This window comes from Palaemon carinicauda, chromosome 19, assembly GCF_036898095.1.
Source record: "Palaemon carinicauda isolate YSFRI2023 chromosome 19, ASM3689809v2, whole genome shotgun sequence".
In the NCBI taxonomy this organism is placed as follows: domain Eukaryota; kingdom Metazoa; phylum Arthropoda; class Malacostraca; order Decapoda; family Palaemonidae; genus Palaemon; species Palaemon carinicauda.
This window is the reverse complement of record NC_090743.1, coordinates 4,021,800-4,044,599: the sequence shown is the minus strand read 5'-3', so window position 1 is coordinate 4,044,599 and position 22,800 is coordinate 4,021,800. Positions and strand designations below refer to the sequence as shown.

At 43.0% G+C, this 22,800-nt stretch overlaps 1 protein-coding gene across 1 annotated transcript in view; it reads left to right on the top strand.

Annotated features, from left to right (window-relative positions):
* The first annotated feature begins 2,783 nt into the window (after nucleotides 1-2,783).
* LOC137658407 (DNA-binding protein SMUBP-2-like) overlaps nucleotides 2,784-22,800 on the top strand; it is a 157,011-nt gene continuing 136,994 nt past the window's right edge. Inside the window, exons 1-3 of the mRNA XM_068393094.1 lie at nucleotides 2,784-2,946; nucleotides 18,834-18,946; nucleotides 20,679-20,835. Coding sequence (XP_068249195.1) covers nucleotides 18,842-18,946; nucleotides 20,679-20,835 — 262 coding nt within the window. The 5' untranslated portion in view covers nucleotides 2,784-2,946; nucleotides 18,834-18,841. The remainder of the gene's footprint in view (nucleotides 2,947-18,833; nucleotides 18,947-20,678; nucleotides 20,836-22,800) is intronic.

The following is a 22,800-nucleotide window of genomic DNA, read 5'->3' as shown; positions in this document are numbered from 1 at the left end:
GATGACATACTGAATAGGTTAGTATGATCTATTGAAGGGTCATGAATATAATTTAATTTTTTTACATAATGATATTAGTTATTACAAACTAAAGATAATGATACATTGGTGAGCAAAGACAAACCTTACATTGAAAGTATGACGGGCAGAGTAAGTGATAAAAGTTATTCAATATGATGACATACTGAATAAGTTAGTATGATCTGTTGAAAGGTCATGAATATAATTTTTTTTTTTTTACATAATCATACTAGTTATTACAAACTAATGATATTAATACATTGGTGAGAAAGACAGTTGATGTCTGGAAATCATCTACAAAAATTTCTATGGTAATGCCATTGCCAGTCAAAAAATAATCAAGAATCTAAACTTTTTCATAAATAAACTTTGATTGTATTATCTTCAATCTAGTCAGTTGAAAATCCTTTAGTTTTGGCATCTTAAAATGTTAATTGGATATTTATATCAAGTTTACCTTATGGAATGCATCAACATGGCTACAAAAAATTCTGTATTTCAAATTTTTTATAGACAATTTGATGCATAAATAAATATTACTTAGCGAATTACTGCACTGAAAGCAAATTCTTTATTTGTTTTCAGTACAGCAATTTGCTAGGTAATATTGATTCAGGCATAAAATTGTCTAAAAAAATCTAATGTACATATTTTTTTTTTTTTGTAGCCATGCTGATGCACTCCATTAGATAAACTTAATCTTAATATCCAACTAACATTTTAAGATGTCAGAACTAATGGATTTTCAATTGACTAGATTGAAGATGATAAAACCAAAGTTTATTTATGAAACAGTTTAACTTCTTGTTTATTTTATTAATTGGCAATGATATTGCCATAGAAAATATTGTTGATGATTTCCAGTCATCAATTGTCTTTTTCACCAATATTTTTTATCATTGGTTTTAATAAATAATATTATTATGTAAAAAAAAAAAGAATTATATTCATGTCCCTTCAATAGATTATACAAATCTATTCAGTATATCATCATATTGTCATAATTTTATCACTGTTATTCTGCTCAAAATACTTTCAATTCTTTATTAACATTACAAATAATTTGCTACTAAACTATAAACGGGGAGATCGGGTTATTAGGTTTTTTTTTTTTTTTTTTTTTTCATTCGATATTAAAAACTTCTTGATATCTTTAAAAAGATAATCCCATACAAACATGTAGGACCTTAAAGATTACAGAGATACTTATTTTTCTGTATTAATCACCTGACCTCTCAGGTGAATAGTTCTTTTTATTATTTGATATTAAAAACTTCTTGATATCTTTAAAAAGATAATCCCATACAAACATTTAGGACCTTAACGATTACAGATACTTATTTTTCTGTAATAATCACCTTTTCTTAAATGGTGACATGGTCTGCCAACTCCCAGTCAGAGCTTTTATTTGTATTATGCTTACCTAAGTTATGAAATATGAGTAACAATGGCAGAAGCTCCTTTTAACCTATTTGTGGGAAGGGACCTTTATAAATCATGGTGCCTTATGTCGAGTTAGCTTACGCAAAGGCCATTGCAGTTAGATCGTGTAAGACCAAGGAAGGTTAGGTTTGGTAGTACAGTTAGAAAAAACTGTAATTTTAATCGGAAAATCTCCGTAAAAATATACTGTTCTCAACCACGTTTCAGCAAAATACAGGCGACCGTAAATTTACTTTATTTTATTATTATCTTTTACGGGTTGGTGACTGAAATATCACTCTTTTACGTCAATATAACCTTTTTCAAAACGGTAAAAATCGAGGAATAAATGTTGCAAATTTTTAACAGTGTAACTAATGTAATTTGACTCGTTATTGTAGGAGTTCATTGTTTATCATTTTAGTAATTATCATCCCCTATAATCTAAAATTATAACTAATATGCATATATCTAAAACCTTACATATAAAAAAAAGTTAACAATTTTTCATTTGTTGTAGAAATTAATTTCTTGTGTAAAATTATTGTAAGAAATCAGGTCACACGTCTGAATGCTTTAAGTTGAAGAGGAAAGATGGAACTAAGACTGTGTAACTTACTCTACTAAAGTCTACCAAAGGAAAATGTTTTAGGGAAAGAAACTAGATACTTATGTGAGGATACAACACTTTCTTTTCTTTCTTACCATATTGTCCAGCCAATTTTGAATAATCTAATATTAGTAGTGGGTTTTGTTTTTATATGTAACATGACCAGCACGGAATGATTTATTAACAAGATCTTTTAAGCTTCAAAAATATATCAAGAAAAGATATTTAAAGTATAAAAGACTTCATAGAAAGACACTCCAAAATCAAACCATTGTTCTCTAGTCTTGGGCAGTGCCATAACCTCTGTACCATGGTCTTCCACTGTCTTGGGTTAGAGTTCTCGTGCTTGAGGGTACACTCGGGCACACTTCTATCTAGTTTCCCTTCCTGTTGTTTTGTTAATTTTTTTTTATAGTTTTTATAGGAAATATTTTTTTTAATGTTACTATACTTAAAATATTTTACTTTTCTTTATTTCCTTTCCTCACTGGGCTATTTTCCCTGTTGGGGCCCCTGGGCTTATAGCATCCTACTTTTCCAACTAAGGTTGTAGCTTAGCATTTAATAATAATAATAATAATAATAATAATAATAATAATAATAATAATATACTAAAACAAGCTAAATCACAAGCAAGCGAACTAAATTGGGATAGAGAGCCGTTACAAAGTATGTCTTCCCTACTACTACTACTATTGTTGCACCATTTCCCCCCCCCCCCCAAAAAAAAATAGCGACTGAATGAACTGATTGCACCAGATTGCGGCAGTATTTTATTCACTTATCAATCAGCCAAAAAAGGAGCAGGATATCAATCAGGAGCAGCAAGGATAGAAATCCTTCACTGAAGTTAAACTGTGAATCTGAGTAGCCTTAGGCTACAGGACGTACAGGTACAGGAGAAACAATTTAGCGTATCTATAGAATTACTGTAAATGTTTAAGTTTATTTATTTCGCAGGGTGTTTCTAGATTAATTGATTTACTGAAAATGAATTAATATTTATTGGGTTGTATGTATGATGACGGCTAACTTAGAATACGACAGTGTACTGGGGGTCGCCGGGTGGGTAAGTGATTTACTGAAAAGGGGTGTATGTATGATAGCGGCCACCTGTATGTAATATGTCTAACTTTGAATACGGCAGTGTAAGGCGGGTGGGGGGGGGGGTCCCTTATCCCCCCAGTAAGGTAAGTAGGTAAGGACATGGCTTGTAGGTTAGGTTAGTGGGGAAAGTTTAGGTTAGTTGATGTCCATTTGGAGCCTTTGTATATTAACGGCCAGTTCCTCATGCGTTCAATTAAAAATGAGCATTAACTGACATAAACTTCCCCCCCCCAACCTAACCTACAAGCCGTGTCCTTACCTACATACCTAACGGAGGGGCTAACCCCCCCCTGTGATCCCCCTTACACTACCGTATTCTAAATTAGCCATAATAATACATACAGGTGAACGCTATTGTACAGACGCCCCGTCCATTTTTAATCATTTCATGAGGAACAGGCCGCTGATATACAAAGGCTCCTAAATTAAAAATTATTTATAATTAAAGTTTATATACATTGTTTCGTTCTGTATCCGGTAAAATTGTGGCATAATACAATAACTTTTATGGAGAAAATAAGACTTAAATGATGTGTTTTGTGGTGTTTTGAGGTGTATCTAGGTTGGAATAAGCATAAAGGTACGTCTGTAGATCGTCGGGTTACCGTGCCTGCTGCTCAGATAAGAAATGAGAATCCTTCCTATCTTCGTCACTTATATTTTATTGTATCTACGAGTATGTTGGTTAATGAACTAATACAAATTATTCACTTACTGGTCTTCACTCCGCCATGGCTCAGTACGCTCGCAATTAAACATTGTTGTATTCCTCCTCAGTTTTGGCAAACGTTAAATGTTTTGCTACATATGTTGAAGCCTTTGTATATCAGCGGCCAGTTCCTCATGCGAGCATCAAATATAGACATCGACTAACCTAAACGTAACCCCCGTATGTTAGCCGAGGGGGCGAATATTTTGGTGTACAAAAAATTGCTGACCCAACCACCTACTCACCACCCAGCATGAAATTATGGCTGTCTGAAAAGTGTAAAGGAATGAAAAGATAATAAATAGTGTAAAGGAACATGAAGGAAAGAACTTGCACTCGACACCTAAGCACCCGGATTCGTAGTAAGACACTTCTGATCTCAGATCAGCCTCTTTCAGACTAAAGGAATAAGGTTTACCCCCCGAGGTCTCAGGTCTGGACTAGACGTACGGTTAATAACTTTGACCCAATCTGGGCTCCTGTAGATGTGAGCTCGGGTGCAGAATATCCCTTTGATGATGGTTCGAAACATTCAGACAGAATGCTACCTATGTCTGCCAGTCCAAAAATTTTTCCCCTGGAACAGGAAGACTCAGACCACATCTTTATACAGGTCTTATTCTGTAAAAGAAGGATCAATTCCTTGGGAGAACCAGATCAAGTTCCCACAGAGGGAAAGGATACTGTCCTTTGACCTCTTCTATGACACCTGTTTCATGCCCCGGAGTAGGCTGTTTCCAAAAATACAGGGGCCCAGACAACCCAAACAGCTCTTTCAGGCTAGAGGGTTAAGATGTAGAGGTTCAAGGGGGGGGGGGGGTATTCCTCCTACCAGTCCACTGGTGTGAGGATGCCTACAGAGCAAGTAGATGTTACATGGAGCCGAACCTTGGTCGGTCTCCGTCCTCTGAGCAGGATACCACATCCCGTTTGTATACTCTCTCCCTCCTGTAACCTACATTCAGTGATGTCCAATTCTTCTGCGATGGGATCCGCGAGGGAACAGACCCTTCAAGCCTGATTTGATGCTTTTCACCGATGCATCTAAAGAAGGAGGGGTTTTACCTGCTACAGTACTGCATATGGGCTCCAGACTGTGATCCAAATCAGATCAGCTTTACCATATAAACCTTATCTAGTTGAAAGCGACGTTTCTTGCTCCTCAACATTTTCAACAGCTCCTTTTCGGTCACTCGGCAGTATTGATGAGTAATAATACAACAGTAGTGGCTTAACTTTATAAATAAGAAGGTACTATTTCACGGCAACTTTTCCAACTAGCTGTAGAAATCCAGCAATGGACAAAGGATAATTCGATATCCTGGTCAGTCAGAGTTATACCTGACAAGAAGAACATCTTGGCAGACAAACTGAACAGGAAGGCTCAGATAGTTGGATCCAAGTGGTCTTTGAATCCTTAGATAGCCAATAATATACAGTAATGATTTTTTGGGGGTTCACAAGTAGTAGACTGTTTGAAGCGTCCTTAAACCGGACACGTCCAATATGTTGCTTGCCAGTACTGGATCCATGGGCAGCATTCTAGGATGCCTTTCAACAACTGTAGGACAAGTACAGGTTCCCCGTGTTCTGTATCTTGAGGAAAATCCTCAACAGGCTAAGTACTGCAACCAACCTATTAATGACATTGATAGCTTTGTTGTGGCTGCAGGCAGAATGGTACCCAGACCTTCTACTGCTGCTAGCAAAGGTTCCGAGGGAGTTACCTCCCTTTCCTGATCTATTGTGTCACCTACTTGTATAGAGATTCCATAGATCAGTCAGATCCCTGCGAATTCATGCCTGGAGGTTATCCAGCATCTCACTCTGAGAGGGTTTTCGTGACCAGCGGCGAAACAGATGATCTGGTTACCTCGGGAGATCACCATCCTTGGTCTATCAGGCTAAGTAGGAGATCTTTTGTCGTTGGTGTTGTAGAATGGATGTCTGTCTTCTCGGAGCCACTATCCCTTTAATTGCCGTTTTTCAATATTAAACTTACCCGATAATCCTGTAGCTGTCAACTCCGTTGCCCGACAGAATTCTACGGGAGGGATACGCCAGCTATCACTATACTAGAAGGGGGTGTACTCACCAGCGCCACCTGTGGCCAGGTACTGCAGTACTTCTTGTTGACACCACCTCAATTTTTCCTCTGTCGTGCTTCCGGCAAGACGTTCTTGGATACGCTTATGATTTTGGAGTATTGTTCACGGTTTTTGGTGAAGTATTTCTCTAAGATTTCAGCTTTCGCTATACTGGAAACTTTTCTAATTAGCTTAGATAGCTTTTATTTGGTTTTGATTAATGGTTAACGATCTTTTGCTTGATTTGGAATCCCCCTTGACTTGCTCTTTGATTCAAGATGTCTGACCTTTCACAAGCCCCTCCCCATAGACGATGTAGGTCTTGTAATAGGCGTATTCCGAAGGCCTCGGTTGATCCTCACACCGCTTGTTCTGACTGTAGGGAAAGACCCTGTCAGTTGGAAGATCGATGTGAGGAATGCGCCGGACTTTCGGAACTTGAATTTGTTCGATTCCTTAAATATTCAACCAAGTTAGAGAGAGAGAGAGTTAGGAGGAGTTCTTCTCGCTCTTCGCTTTTTTCCTCACCTCATGATCCTCAACCTTTTCCTCCCCCTGTAGTGGCTACCCCCGAACCTACTATTTGTGCTCAGCCTGATATGTCAGTTGTTTTGCGTGCCATTCAGGCTTTAGGTGACAAAGTGGAATCGGTGGTTAGTGACCATAAGTCTCTTTTGGCAGACGTCAAAGAACTTAAGGTCAAAAGTGCAGTGGGAGGTGATAGTGCCAGTGCTGTGCCAAGTGCTAGTGTCAGTGCGGTGCCGAGTGCTAGTGTCAGTGTCAGTGTTGTGCGTGAGGGTACTTCTGTGCGTGCCAGTCGTCCTCCCAGTCCGGGACCTCTTGCAAGCTCCCAAGCCCAGGGGAGAAGCAATGTCGAAGGGCAAAAGGGTTCGGCAGGCCTTGATTGGCGCACAGAAGTATCCTCGGTGGTTGCGGGCGTGTCTTACAGAGACCGTCACTCCCACCCGCAGACGATTGAGCCCGTCTTTTACTCGTCTGCAGAAGAAATATCGGGGAAGAAACGCTGGACTCAGGTCTCAAGACCTCTTAAACGTAAAGTCCAGACCTCAAGAGTTCAACAACCCGGATGCAGTCATTGGATTAGCTCTGACTCTCCGCTGTCTTCAGGTGACTGTACACCTCCTAAGAGAGGTAAGGCGATACCTCAACAGACCTCATCTTCTGTTAAGGCTTTGCCTCAGCAGACCTTAGCGTCTGCTGATCCCAAGATGACTTTGCTGCAGTCCATGCAGTCGCAGCTTGCGGTCTTAATGCGTGAGTTTCAGGCTGAGAAGGTTGCACCTCCTCCTGCGAGCGCTCCGCCTTACCGCAGTCCAGTCTGCCAGGCGTACGAAGTTTAGGTTCCTCAGGCTACCTTACCGCGTTCTGAGTTGCCAGTTACCAGCGGTGTGCAGCAACCTCAGCCTTCCTTAAGGCAACCTCAACAATGGGAGCAGGAGTCTTATGCTTTACTTCCTCCTCTTCCTCTTGCGGTTAGACCATCGAGGCAACTACCTCTTGAGGTACGACAACCTCTTCCATCCATGAGGCAGCCACCTCAGCTCTCGCTGCAGCGACCTCAACTCTCCTCAAGGCGAGAGCCTCAACTCTTAAGGCTAGCACCTCAGGAACCTCAACTCGCGAGACAGGAACTGCGTTCTGCGCAGCCGCTACCTCAACTCTCGCAGCTCACACCTCAGGAACCTCAACTCGTTCCTCAGGAACCTGCTACTGCGCATCCGCAACCCTTGCAGCAAGCGCAACTCTTGAGACAGGAAGCTCATGCTAGGAGTCAGCCACCTCAACCCATGCGCCTACCTTCCTCCACTCTTCTTGACCAGTCTTTGCAGCCTGAACCTCAGGTTTTAACTCAGCAACAGAGACTTGAGGATGAAACCACAAGTGTTTATGCACCCGCTTGTTCGGATTCTGCTGTTCAGCATACCGCTGTTACTTTACCTCCCACTTCGCTACACTCTGGTGATGAGGTTTCTGAGGAGGAAGCTGCGCACCTAGATCCCTCTTCGGACGTGGAGGAACCCAAGTCTTCTCCTCTACCCATTGACTTTCGTAAGGTCCTGGTTCTTTTCAGAGAGGTATACCCGGACCATTTTGTTTCTGCTACCCCCCGCTCTCCTCCATCTGAGTTTTCGCTGGGCATGCAACCGGTTAAGTCAGCCTATACTAAGCTCGTCTTTGCTAGATCCTCTAAGAGAGCTTTAAGAATATTAGGGGATTGGTTGCAGTCCAAACAGCAACTAGGGAAGACTTCCTTTATGTTCCCACCTACTAAGCTCACTTCTAAGGCGGGCGTATGGTATGCCACAGGAGAGGAACCAGGCTTGGGAGTCCCTGCCTCTGCCCAGGCTGATTTCTCAAGTTTGGTCGACTCTCCTCGTAGATCAGCGATGAGGCGCTCTAAGGTCTGCTGGACCTTTTCCGACTTAGACCACTTCTTAAAGGGTGTATTTCGTGCCTTTGAGATTTTCAATTTTCTCGACTGGTGCCTGGGGGCCCTGAGCAAGAAGACCTCCCCTGCGGACAAGGACTCAGCCATGCTTATAATGTCCTGCATGGATAAAGCAATTCGGGATGGGTCCGGCGAGCTTGCTTCAATGTTTGTGTCAGGAGTTCTTAAGAAAAGGGAGCAACTTTGCACTTTTCTTTCTTCCAGCATCACACCTTGTCAAAGGTCTCAACTCCTTTTTGCTCCGCTTTCTAAGTTCTTGTTCCCCGAAGAGCTTATCAAGGATTTGTCTGCGGCCCTGATTCAGAAGGACACTCATGATCTTGTGGCCTCTTCAGCTCGTAAGGCTAAGGTTGCTCCCTCAGTTCCCAGGACTTACCGCACCCCAGTGGCTGATACTCCTGCTACAAGGTTTATTCCGCCCTTTCGTGGCAGAGCCCCCAGCCGAGGAAGCTCCCGTCCAGACTCTTCCAGGAGCAGGTCTAGGAAAGGTCCCAAGACTTCAAAAGGCAAACACTGACTCTCCTCCTCTCCAGACAGCAGTAGGAGCCAGACTCAAGACCTTCTGGCAAGCTTGGGAAAGGAGAGGTGCAGACGCCCAGTCTGTCAGGTGGCTAAGGGAGGGTTACAGGATACCATTCTGCCGCAAACCCCCTCTGACCACTTCTCCCATCAACCTCTCTCCCAACTACAAGGAAAAGGACAAGAGGCTAGCGTTGCACCAGGAGGTGTCGCTCCTGTTACAGAAGAAGGCAGTGGTTATAGTCCAGGACCATCAATCCCCGGGCTTCTACAACCGTCTCTTTCTGGTGGCCAAGAAGACAGGAGGTTGGAGACCGGTGCTGGACGTCAGCGCGCTCAATGCTTATGTCACCAAGCAGACGTTCACTATGGAGACGACGAAGTCGGTCCTAGCAGCGGTCAGGCAGGAGGACTGGATGGTCTCGTTGGATCTGAAAGACGCTTACTTTCACGTTCCTATTCATCCAGACTCCCAACCTTTCCTGAGATTCGTTTTTGGAAAGGTTGTGTACCAATTCCAAGCCCTGTGTTTTGGCCTAAGCACAGCTCCTATGGTGTTTACGCATCTGATGAGGAATATTGCAAAATTCCTCCACTTATCGGACATCAGAGCCTCCCTTTATTTAGACGACTGGCTGTTGAGAGCCTCCACGAGTCGTCGCTGTCTGGAGAGTCTCAACTGGACTTTGGACTTGATCAAGGAACTGGGTCTATTAGTCAACTTAGAAAAGTCCCAGCTCATTCCCTCCCAATCCATAGTTTACCTGGGAATGGAGATTCGGAGTCAGGATTTTCGGGCTTTTCCATCGGCCCCAAGGATAAGCCAAGCCCTAGAATGCATCCTGAACATGCTGAAGAGGAACAGTTGCTCGGTGAGACAGTGGATGAGTCTAACAGGGACCCTGTCATCGTTAGCCCTGTTCGTCGAGTTAGGGAGACTCCACCTCCGCCCTCTCCAATTCCATCTAGCAGCTCATTGGGACAAGGATTTGACGCTCGAAGCAGTCTCTATTCCTGTCACCAAAGAGATGAAGACCACTCTCTTGTGGTGGAAGACCAACCTCCTTCTCAAGGAGGGCCTATCGTTAGCGATTCAGACCCCCAATCTTCATCTCTTCTCGGATGCATCAGACTCGGGCTGGGGCGCGACCTTGAACGGACAGGAATGCTCGGGAACATGGAACAGGGAACAGGAAACGCTCCACATCAACTGCAAGGAGCTGCTGGCAGTTCATATGGCCCTTCTGAACTTCAAGTCCCTCCTGCTAGGCAAGGTGGTGGAGGTGAACTCCGACAACACCACAGCCTTGGCTTACATCTCCAAGCAGGGAGGGACCCATTCGAGGAACCTGTACGAGATAGCAAGGGACCTCCTCATTTGGTCAAGAAGTCTAAACCTCACTTTAGTAACGAGGTTCATTCAGGGCAACATGAACGTCTCAGCAGATCGCCTAAGCAGAAAAGATCAAGTCATCCCCACGGAATGGACCCTTCACAAGAGCGTGTGCAACAGACTTTGGACCTTGTGGGGTCAACATACGATAGATCTGTTTGCCACCTCCATGACCAAGAGGCTTCCGTTGTACTGTTCCCCAGTTCCAGACCCAGCAGCAGTTCATGTGGATGCTTTTCTGCTGAATTGGTCCCATCTCGACCTTTACGCATTCCCACCGTTCAAGATCATCAACAGAGTCATTCAGAAGTTCGTCTCGCACGAAGGGACACGGCTGACGCTGGTTGCTCCCCTTTGGCCTGCAAGAGAATGGTTCACAGAGGTACTACAATGGCTGGTCGACGTTCCCAGGACTCTCCCTCTAAGAGTGGACCTTCTACGTCAACCTCACGTAGACAAGGTTCACCCAAACCTCCACGCTCTTCGTCTGACTGCCTTCAGACTGTCGAAAGATTCGCTAGAGCTAGAGGCTTTTCGAAGGAGGCAGCCAGAGCGATTGCCAGAGCAAGGAGGGTATCCACTCGTAGAGTCTACCAATCCAAGTGGGAAGTCTTCCGAAGCTGGTGTAGAGCCAATGCAGTTTCCTCTACCAATACCTCTGTAACCCAAATAGCTGACTTCCTATTACATCTAAGGAATGAGAGATCCCTTTCGGCTCCTACGATTAAAGGGTACAGAAGTATGTTGGCTTCAGTTCTCCGCCACAGAGGTTTGGACCTTTCTTCCAACAAGGACCTTCAAGACATCCTTAAATCTTTCGAGACTTCTAAAGAACGTCGTTTATCCACTCCAGGCTGGAATCTAGACGTAGTCTTAAGGTTCCTTATGTCTCCTAGGTTCGAACCTCTCCAGTCAGCTTCCTTCAAGGACCTTACCCTCAAGACTCTTTTCCTCGTCTGCCTTGCAACAGCTAAGAGAGTTAGTGAGGTTCACGCCTTCAGCAAGAACATTGGGTTCACATCCGAATCTGCAACATGTTCTTTACAGCTCGGATTTTTAGCTAAGAATGAACGTCCTTCACGTCCTTGGCCTAGATCGTTTGAAATTCCTAGCCTTTCCAACATGGTGGGTAACGAGCTAGAAAGAGTTCTTTGCCCTGTCAGAGCTCTGAAATATTATCTTAATAGGTCAAAACCTATACGAGGACAGTCAGAAGCCTTATGGTGTGCAATCAAGAAACCTTCGATGCCCATGTCCAAAAACGGAGTTTCGTATTATATAAGGCTTCTGATTAGAGAAGCCCATTCTCACATGAAGGATGAAGACCTTGCTTTGCTGAAGGTAAGGACCCACGAAGTGAGAGCCGTAGCCACTTCGATGGCCTTTAATAAGAACCGTTCTCTGCAGAGCATTATGGATGCAACTTATTGGAGGAGCAAGTCAGTGTTTGCATCATTTTATCTTAAAGATGTCCAGTCTCTTTACGAGAACTGCTACACCCTGGGACCATTCGTAGCAGCGAGTGCAGTAGTAGGTGAGGGCTCAGCCACTACATTCCCTTAATCCCATAACCTTTTTTAACCTTTCTCTTGAATGCTTTTATTGTTGTTTTTTGGGTTGTTACGGAAGGCTAAGAAGCCTTCCGCATCCTTTTTTGATTAGGCGGGTGGTCAATTCATTCTTGAGAAGCGCCTGGGTTAGAGGTTGTGTAGAGGTCCTTTAGTATGGGTTGCAGCCCTGTATACTTTAGCACCTTAGAGTTGATTCAGCCTCCTAAGAGGAACGCTGCGCTCAGTAAGGAAGACGAACTTATTAAAGGCAGAGTAACGGTTCAAGTCGACTTCCTTACCAGGTACTTATTATTTCATTGTTATTCTGAATAACTGATTATATGAAATACGGGATACTTAGCTATCCTTTAGTCATGTACACTGGTTTTCACCCACCCCCCTGGGTGTGAATCAGCTACATGATTATCGGGTAAGTTTAATATTGAAAAATGTTATTTTCATTAGTAAAATAAATTTTTGAATATACTTACCCGATAATCATGATTTAATTGACCCACCCTTCCTCCCCATAGAGAACCAGTGGACCGAGGAAAAATTGAGGTGGTGTCAACAAGAAGTACTGCAGTACCTGGCCACAGGTGGCGCTGGTGAGTACACCCCCTTCTAGTATAGTGATAGCTGGCGTATCCCTCCCGTAGAATTCTGTCGGGCAACGGAGTTGACAGCTACATGATTATCGGGTAAGTATATTCAAAAATTTATTTTACTAATGAAAATAACATGATTTTACTCTACATCCGGGAGGAAAAATTGCTCGCCGTTGGCCATAAAAGGCAATTGCTTAGGTCTTTAGATTGAAAGTTGATATTTTCTCTTCAGCCGGATTATCTATGCTCATACGGAGCTTTGAGCTAATTTGTCTCCAGTCGGAAGTTAGACCTTCTTGGAATGCTGTCAAACAGCCTTCCTATTTGTGGGAGGAGCTCCGTTCACTGGCCAAAGGTCTTGGACAACTTTGCCGCTTGCGGAAGATACGTTCTTCGCCTGAGTGGTCTTCCCCTTGAGGTTACCATCGGCTGGTATTGGATCTTCCGTTCCTTGCTCCAGCTCTTTACAGTAAAGCTTCTTGGAGCTTGATGACGACGGAGTTAGGTGGCTGCTTATAGCTCGTGCTCCTCGCCGTCGTGTTTGTAGGACATAGTAGAGCGCTTGTTGCTTTTGCTAGTCCAAGTTCCCAGGGCCTTGCACATAAAGTTTCAACCTCTCACGAGGGAGGAACTGCTGCTCTGCATGCGCGCAAGAGCGCTGGATGAGTCTTCCCCGCTGTTGTGCACCAAACCACCTAGCGAGGTGGGCAGGCGAGCTCCTCAGCATGATGGATATATGTGCGGTCCTTCAACTACGCGTTCTGCTTACCATAGCGAGTTCGCTTTCCCTTCCTCACAAGTGCAAGGTGAGTGCTACTTTGCTAGCTTTTTGAGTCGGTGTTTGTATCACAAACGCTTGTCTTGCTTTCTTTCCCCTCTCCATTAGGGGAAACAGCAAGCACCTTTGCATGGTAATGCAGCTTCATCATTATTCTCCTTGCAGCATGGTAGTTAGAAAGATATGGGAAAGATGACAAGAGGGCTCATTCTCTCATGCTCTACCTTTCCTTGGTATACCAGCTAAACCTAGGAAACACTCTCGTGGCGCCCCTTTGGGAACGCTTCCTTTCTCGAAGGACACACCATTGTTCATGGACTTGGTGCAGGCAGTCTCAGGATTGACCAATGCTCCTCCATTGGTACTTCCCCGGGGAACATCTACCATCCCATTTGAGGTTTTGAGTTCCTCCTGGAGTGGCGGCTCAGTTGACCCAAGGCATAGCAGTTCTGCTAGGCAAGTTTCTCCTCCAGCAGTACCCAGCGTTCCTTCCCCTCAGCGATCTTCCACATGCCAGTAATTTCTGAGTATTAAGGCCTCGAACACTGTCCAGGATCTTGACTTGGAGAGATTGGGCATTATACCCCTCCCACCGCAAAAGAGGAATCGGGGTCATCGTGCACCCACTCCCTCTCCGGGATACTCCATTTAGCCCAGGAATAGCAGAGGATCAAGATCTCCCAGGGAGGACTTGTCTATGGATAACTATAACCTGATGCCTATAGAGCTAGACCGTTAGGAACCTTTTGCTTCGGTAGCGGAGACTCCTCTCGCTCCCTCCGAAGGTGCAGACTTTAACATCCGCCCGTGGGAAAAGGAAGGATGCTAAGACCATCCCTAATAATTGGCACTCTTATCATCCGAACGACCAGTTCAAAGGGAAGAACCATCGGTTCCTTCTTCCATCTCTGTAAAACCGGAGCACAGCGGCCTTCATCCAAGGAAACCTCTGCTGGACGGATTTCTGTTGACGACCTGGACCTTCCCGATCTATGGGTGCAAGCTAAGAGGAGGAAGAAATGAGTGCAGCATTCTTAGCCCTCAAGCAATTTTATCAACTCTTTTCAGGTTGCTCCATGGTGCTGATGAGCTATAATACCATGGTAGTGTTATACGTAAACAAACAAGGAGGTACTTTTTCACAGCAGTTCTGCCATCGAGCTGTAAAAATCCTGAGATGGACAGAAGACAACTCAGTAGCCCTATCAGCCCGTTTCCTCCTGGGCAAGAAGAATGTGCTGGCGGACAACCTGAGCCGCAAGACTCTGATACTGTAGTAGGCTCTCAATGGTCTTTGAAACAACAGATAGCCAACAATGTTTTGACTTTATGGGGTTCGCTAACGATTGGCCTGTTGGCGACGCCCTTCAGTCTGGCAAGACGCCTTCCAATACCAGTGGGACAACTTGGACATCTATTTTTCCCCTCCTTCTGGCTAGTAAGGAGGCTTCTGAATAAGTTAAGGTCATCACAATATATCTCGATGACCCTAGTAGCTTCGTTGTGGCCACATGCAGAATTGTTCCCAGACATCCTGCGTCTGCTCACAAAAGCACCGACGGAGCTCCCTGCACTTCCAGATCTTCCACCAAGTGGTAGCTTCGCTTCAACTTCACGCCTGGAGGTTATCCAGTAACTCCTCACATCGAGGGGCTTTTCACAATTGGTTACAAGGAGGAGGGCAGGTTACCTCCGGGAGTCGTTTGCCGCCGTATTTATTCCTATTTGGATACAAACTTCTGAGTCATTTATATGGGTAACTATACAGTAGTCAATTTTTTTTAGCGAGGCAGATTTGCCCTTTTAGCTTGGGAAAGTTTCCTGATCACTGATTGGTTGGACAAGATAATTCTAACCAATCAGCGATCAGGAAACTTTTCCGAGCTAAAAGGGCACCGCTGCGAGTCGATGCAAATCTGTCTCGCTAAAAGAAATGGAATATAGTAATGTTTTCTACGACTGACTAATCAAAGAAAATTTGTTTGATTGCACCATGCTTTGTTGCTATGCAACCATGGCGCATGCAGCAAGAGAACTCTTGCTCACATCGCCTCCCCACAACACTGCTGGTCGTGAAGTGAAGAGGTTATGCTCTCACTTCCTCTCTACGATCAAGCCTCTTGCATTCAACTTGCTTACCCTTTTAGTATTTAGTGCTCTTGACTTTTGTCTTTTCATTATCCATGGTCAATTGCATTACTATTCATTATATGTGAGTTATGAGTGAGTGCTTTATGTCTAGTAAATTTCAGTTTGTTCCCACACTAATAAGCCTTACGTTATTTATGTGGATATACTTTCGGCGGTAGCCATTAAACTAAAAGTGCAAGGTGGCAACACTACCTAACCACTGTATTGGGTACCCAGCCACCTATATCTACTTACACATAAGTGAACTGCCTCTCTCTCCTCATTAAGGCTTAGTCACTGACACTGCTTATGCTTATTGCTTTTTTCCTTTCAGGTGTTACTTCGCTTCTTTTTTTACGCTCCCATGCCAACCTATCCTGGTCACGAGGATGCCCATTGTGGCACCTTCATGTCGTCGGTTGAGACCGACCCTCACTTCGTGTGTCCGACCTGTGAGCAGGGCTCGCCCTGTGATGAGTGTAAGGAGTGACCTGCCTCCCAGTGGGAGAAATTTGGGCGTCGCAGGAAGAAGACGACTAAGCGTGGTCTTTCTCCCCCAGGGACTTTGGCTGGAGCGAAAAGACTGCGAGCTTCTTCTTCACTCGCCCCTAAATCTCTTCCCAAAGCTCCTCCTTGCTTGACTTCCTCTTGGGACGATTGAGTAGGAGTGCAGACCATATAACTCCATGGCAACCTCGGGGTATTGGGGGTTTGTTGCTTCCCCCTAGTGGAGCAACTTCTCCAGCTGCCAAGGATTGGGGGTTTGTTGCTTCCCCCTAGTGGAGCAACTTCTCCAGCTGCCAAGGAACCATTTTCCCTTGCAGATGTGTTGCAGGTGTGGCCATACCTGGGGGCTTCTGCTCCCCTGTTGAAAGAAGCGCTGCTGCAACTCCTTCAGCGTGGTGCTATGAAGGACCCTTTGTCAGAGCCTTCAACATCCTTTGCTCTGGACATGGGCGATGTCTATCTTTTGCCCTCTGCAGGCCCTTGTACACATGGACTAGGTGATCGGTCACAATCACCCCTCCAGCTGCCTCCTGGTGACGACAATTCCGCTCGCCATCTTGGGACATCGTCGTCACCTAACCTGCAGCCCCTTGTTTCTCCCCACAGGAAAGGTTCCAGCTTGCGTGCTAACCTCCTGCCTGCTGCAGGCGCAGATGATTTCCAAGCGGCCAGCGTTCCATCTGCCAGCCGATCGCAAGGACGAGACTCTCCATCTTACGAAAAGAATGGCTGGACACCTTAGAAGATCCACAGAGGCAGTCTACCAGGCAAAGTGGTCAGTTTTCTGCGGTTGGTGTTGTGGAAGGGGCATATCTCCCCTCGATGCCACTGTTCCAACTATAGCAAAGTTCCTTGTATACCTTCGGGAAGAAATGTTTCTCTCGACTCGGCAATCAAAGGCTACCGCTCAGCCATGATTATTATTATTATTATTATTATTACTAGCTTAGCTACAACCCTAGTTGGAAAAGCAGGATGCTATAACCCCAGAGGCTCCAACAGGGAAAATAGCCCAGTAAGGAAAGGAAAAAAGGAAAATATAATATTTAAGAAGAGTCTTGCCTGTAGACTAAAACGAGTCAATATTTCCTCCTCGTTGGAACTTCCTTTGCTCATACGTAGTTACGAGCTTACTTGTCCCCTGTCAGAGCTTAGACCTCCTCCTTGGAACGTGGTTCGGGTCCTGCGGTCTCTGAAGAACCCCCCTTTACGAACCATTATGTCAGGCTTCTGATCACCACCTCACTTGGAAGACAGTGTTCCTGCTCGCGTTGGCTTCGGCCAAGAGAGTTAGTGAGCTACATGGTCTATCAGCTGACGTCTCCCACTCCAAGAGATGGGGGAGAAGTAATCGTCAGCTATGTCCCAGAGTTCATTGCTGAGACTCAAAATCTAGGTGTGCTGGACTCCAGGTTCGGCCCAATCCGGATAGAGAGTCTTCGTTCTGTAACTGAAGATCCAGACCAACTGTTATTATGTCCAGTAAGGAGTCTGAGGTGTTACTTAACAAGAACAGCAGCAGCTCGCCCCCGTGTACAAGTGCTTTTCGTTCGCACGGGGAAGGTCAAGAGGAAGGTCACGAGAAATACGATTTTCTCTTGGATCAGGAAAGTGATTAAGAATGCTCTCAATCCAGACCCTCCTCCATCTAATCCACCAAGATCTCATGACGTCACGGGCATTGCAATGTCCCTGGCGTTCAAGAAAAACTTCTCTGTGGTGCAGGTACTGCAAGCGGGCATGTGGAAGCGTCAGACAACCTTCACCGCCCACTACCTGTAAGACGCAACCCACAGGAACATGAAAACCTTTTCCATTGGTCCTGTGGTGTCGGCACAACAAATGGTCTAAATGCTTCAAGCTCCTTGTTGGACAGGTAGTAGAGGATTGAGGGCTGAGGTAACCTGGGTTATTCTGTGGTGAATGAGAAAGAATGCCTGGCTCCTTTCTACCATTTACCTTTTCCCCCCCCATGGGGAAAACAGCACCGCAAAACCACAGCATAGCTGACCTCACCCCTCTGCAGGTAAGACTCATTTACGTGGTGCATCCTGGGTATTTTACAAAATACTTTGTTACGTTCCCAATACCTGTTGAGAGAGAGTTTTGGGTGAGTCTTAGAACTCTAGGCTTGTACTAGAGTTCCTACGTGAAGACAAGCCACTAGTCTCTCTCACACAAGCTTCTACAGGCTGCTATCAGTGCGTTACTTTGTAGCTAAATTTGATTTTAGCGAGGGTAGGGTTCCTACTGATTCGATCGTAGATCATAATAGAGAGAACTCCGGGTCATAGCCAAGGCCAGTTGGTAGGACTTCCTCCTTCCTAAGGGTAAGTCACCCCAATAAATAGCGAAGGGTTTGTATTTGCGCCGGAAAAAAATAACCAATGTAGAGATAAGCAAAAGTGGTTACTGAGACGAATGCTGTAAGTGAGCGGGGTAGCCATTCTACCCTACCCACTAACTAGCGGATGGGGTTAGTTATCCCTCACTAAAATTTTCTTGGCTAATCTGTCAGCTTCGCTGAAAGTAATAACCCCCTATAAATAGCTCCAGGTTTGCATGCTAGGAAAAACACAAAATGTCTCCAAATTTGTTATCTTTCTAATGATACAAATCTTGAGCTCGTTATGTAAAGATGCCCCACCATCACCTGCCTGCAGATAAAAGTGTCAAGATAACACTGGTGTGTGTGTGTGAAGGAGTTAGCTGTTACTAACCCCCTCCCCCCCCCCCCCCGCTAACTAGCGCTGGGGTAGTTAGACCTTGCTAAAAGTCTTATGGCTAGTCTTCCAGCTTCACCGAAAGTATATCCCTAATAAAAAGCTCAAGGTTTTTATTGTTAGGAAAAATACAAATTACTTTCAATTTGACATTATTTCCAAATTTGTCATTTTAATTTTTTCTTTTCTTATTGGCCAGATTCAAAGATGTCTCATACTAAATCAGAAGTATCTCGTCATGAATGGATATCGCTTCATACCTCACTTCTGGAAGAAGAAAGGAAAACTGAAGTTTCAACAGCTCAAAGCCAGGTAAAGCATGTTTACTCAACATTTTCAGTTTTGAATACTTTTCAGCCCCCTGTTATCTGATCAATGGATGTACTATATAGTAAGATTGATGCGCCTCTTGAATTATGTATCAACCAGTGTAAATATTTTAGTTGTTCACATGATTACAAACCTTTCTTCATTTAGTCAGGCAAATATCCTCTTCTGAGTTGAAGTGGCTGTTGAATTGTCAATAACATAGATGTGATAGATAACATCAAGTAAGTGAGGAATGCTACCCACCTGTCTGACTGTAATATGCCTCTTTGTTCCGATACAAATGTAAACCTTTGTCCTTTACTTGGGAGATATAATAGCGAAGTTGGAGAATACAACAGTTAAAACTTGTATAACGACGGGTGAACAGGTGGCCGGTAGTTACCTGCCCAGGAATGTGGAAGCCTTGCCTCTGAGGTTGCTCACTGAGTAGTCACTTTTGATAACAACCATCAGTGAGGTCAGGCATTCTTCCACTGGCAGATGATTCTGACAGATTTTCACTTTCCAGCATATTTTCTTCTGAATCTTTGGACATTTGATCCTGGTATGACACCACAGTGTCTTCAGACATTTTCCTCGAGTTTTAAACTTGCTTCAGTCTCCTACAAACTCAATTGGCTAACTAAAAGCTCCTGGATTGACTAGTGGTTCAGTGTAGTTGCCTATTTTGCCACTACTCAGGATATATTAAATTCTAGAATGTTGGTGAAGTATAGTAAGTTTGTTTTGTCTTGTGTGAAAGCAGTGACCTTCTTGGCACACCAGTCATCACTTTCCCATTCTCTAGACAAATTGGACAAGAAGCGTTGTCAAAATTGAAGACGCCTTAGTTCTGGGGGCTACATTACTTATTCCTGGGAGGGACGTAGAAGTGATGGTGGAGGAAGGCTAGCCATGACTCTCTCATTCACTGTTCAGTTACCTTCAAGGTCCCAGTCCCTTCGAAGGGGGCTGCGGTAAGACTGCCACATCTTCAGTATCAGCTCTCAAGAAGCTCTGGAAGCCTTTAAAACCTGATCAGGACCTCCAGCTTCTGCTTCTTCTAAAAAAGACACAGACAGTGCTCCACCTTTTTGTGCCTAACCTGGCAGTTGATGAGGGATAGCAGAAGTAAGAAGGGAGGAAGGGATGCTGAAGTTTGCAATACTTCTCCTGTTGCCCCAGTTTGGGGATGCTGGTCATGTCAATGGGCAACATACTAGCGACATGGAGCATAGCATTAATTGGTAGCAGTCCTTCGAGAGGGATAACCTCCTGCTCTTCATAGTTCATTGCCTTCCCCTCATTTTACTCTGATAGCATTCTGGAGTTACCTTCCGAAATCTGCGATGGCTCTACCCTTGGTGGCAGAGATGAAAGCGATGGAGGTAAAGAATGTATTTGAAGTTGTTCAAGATGGACTTATGGGTTTCTAAAGTCAACTTATTGTTGGAGAAGTCGAATGGGAACTGGAGATCAATCACCGACCTCTCACTACTGAGCAATTTTTTTTTTTTTTTATGAAACTCTGTTTATATTTATACCATGTCTTTAGATGTATGTATGTACATGTTTGCTGTGTATATACAGTATATATATATATATATATATATATATATATATATATATATATATGTATGTATATATAATTATACCATGTTTTTAAATGTATGTATGTACATGTGTGGTGTATATGATTGTAATAAATAAATTGCACATTTTTGTTTTATTGCAGGAAGAAGTTTTATCCCTGAAGGAGCTGGAGTTGCGTGGAATCGTGCTCTCACGTTTAGTCATAAAAGAAAGATCTACTGGACTATATGGCAAACCTATGTACAAGTTCATCTCCTCTAAAAAGGATGCTACACTCCCCACAAATAACTTTTCTTCTGGTAATTTTGATTACGATTTAGTGTTTTATTCATCTCACATGTCGCTCATTTGCGACAATGTCGTCATAACTCAAAAATAGCTATTTTTCAGGAGAGCCATTTTAATCAATTAAAATACTCTCATATTAATGTATGTCGTTAGGACATTAAGCGCCTCTAGCGATCATTTTTTTTAGCTACAATTTTGTCACTTTTGCCAAAAAAATCAGCATTTGAAGATGAATATGTCTATATGGATAACTCAAAAATACATTTTTTTGAGTTATGACGTTGTCGCAAGCGAGCGATATGAGGTTTTATCAGGATTAAGTATAGTTTCATAAATGTTCTTTCATGAAAAGATGAGTTTGATTTAATAAGACGGGAAATTAATATGTAGAAGTTGCACAAAAATATTTCATGATTTGGGAATATAATGTTATACATACTAACAAAACTGATCAATATGCTTATGCTAGGAAATGATAATTTATTTGTATTTTAGCTCTGGATTTTTATGAATCATAGTAATTAGAAATTTCTTATTTGGTTTAGATAATAAATTAAGTATAATGATTTTGATTATCTCTTTCATTAGGCTTAATTCTAATACAAACAAGTTTTTCTTATAATTATGGTATTTATTTAGTGCATTTAGTAGTTTAGATTTTACCGTCTTTATATCGGTACAACTAAAGTATCTATCGTAACTCTATTAACCATATTCTTAGCTATGTCACAGTCTTGTGATGGTACCAGGAAAAAAATGCAAATTTCACCACAAAATAACCCCCTCTGTCTTCAGCCCTACACATACATATTCACTATTATTCTCACTTTTGATGACTTTGCAATATTGTTAACAGCTGCTTCATTGATTTACAAGTGATTCTTACCGGATTGTTCACTGGTACATGTTACTAATATATGATCCATTTATAATAATAGATTTCATCTATAATTTAGTGCTTTTGTGATAAAATATTAAATTTTTCATTTATTTGGTGTTTCAACTACAAGTGTGAGGATCTTTTTGTTGGCTGGCTCTGTGTGTATATGTGTATGCATAGGCATTGAATTAGTACTAAAATGTAGAGTTAATCCATTTTTCTACCGTAAAGAATTTCATTCAGACATTCTTTAACCCTTTTACCCCCAAAGGACGTACTGGTACGTTTCACAAAAGCCATCCCTTTACCCCCATGGACGTACCGGTACGTCCTTGCAAAAAAATGCTATAAAAATTTTTTTTCTTCATATTTTTGATAATTTTTTGAAAAAAAATTCAGGCATTTTCCAAGAGAATGAGACCAACCTGACCTCTCTATGACAAAAATTAAGGCTGTTAGAGCAATTTAAAAAAATATATACTGCAAAATGTGCTGGGAAAAAAATAACCCCCTGGGGGTTAAGGGTTGGAAATTTGCAAATAGCCTGGGGGTTAAAGGGTCAATTTATTGTAGAAACCTTTTCCTATCTAATAAATGTATGGCATGTGTGTTCTTTTTCATTCTAAAAATATTGAGATATCTATTTCTAGTTGACTAAATTTATTATTCCTGATCTAGATATTAACCTTTGGCACCGTCGTTCAATTAGTTCATTATGCATGTTGCATAAGATTTTTTATAATTCTGACCATCCTTTACATTCAGATCTTCCTGGACAGTTTTATCCTGTTCGTAATAATAGGTATGCAGTTTATTCTAATAGTCAGGCTCTCGCCATCATGAGGCTCAATACCACACAGTATTCTATAAGTTTTATTCCAGCGGTGACCAAGTTTTGGAATGATCTTCCTAATCGGGTAGTTGAATCAGTAGAACTTCAAAAGCTCAAACTCGCAGCAAATGTTTTTATGTTGAACAGGCTTGCATAAGTCCTTTTATAGTTTATAAATTAATTATTTTGTAATGTTGTTAATGTTTTAAAGTATTTTATTTTAATTTTCATTACTCATATCGCTTATTCATTTCCTTTTTTCCT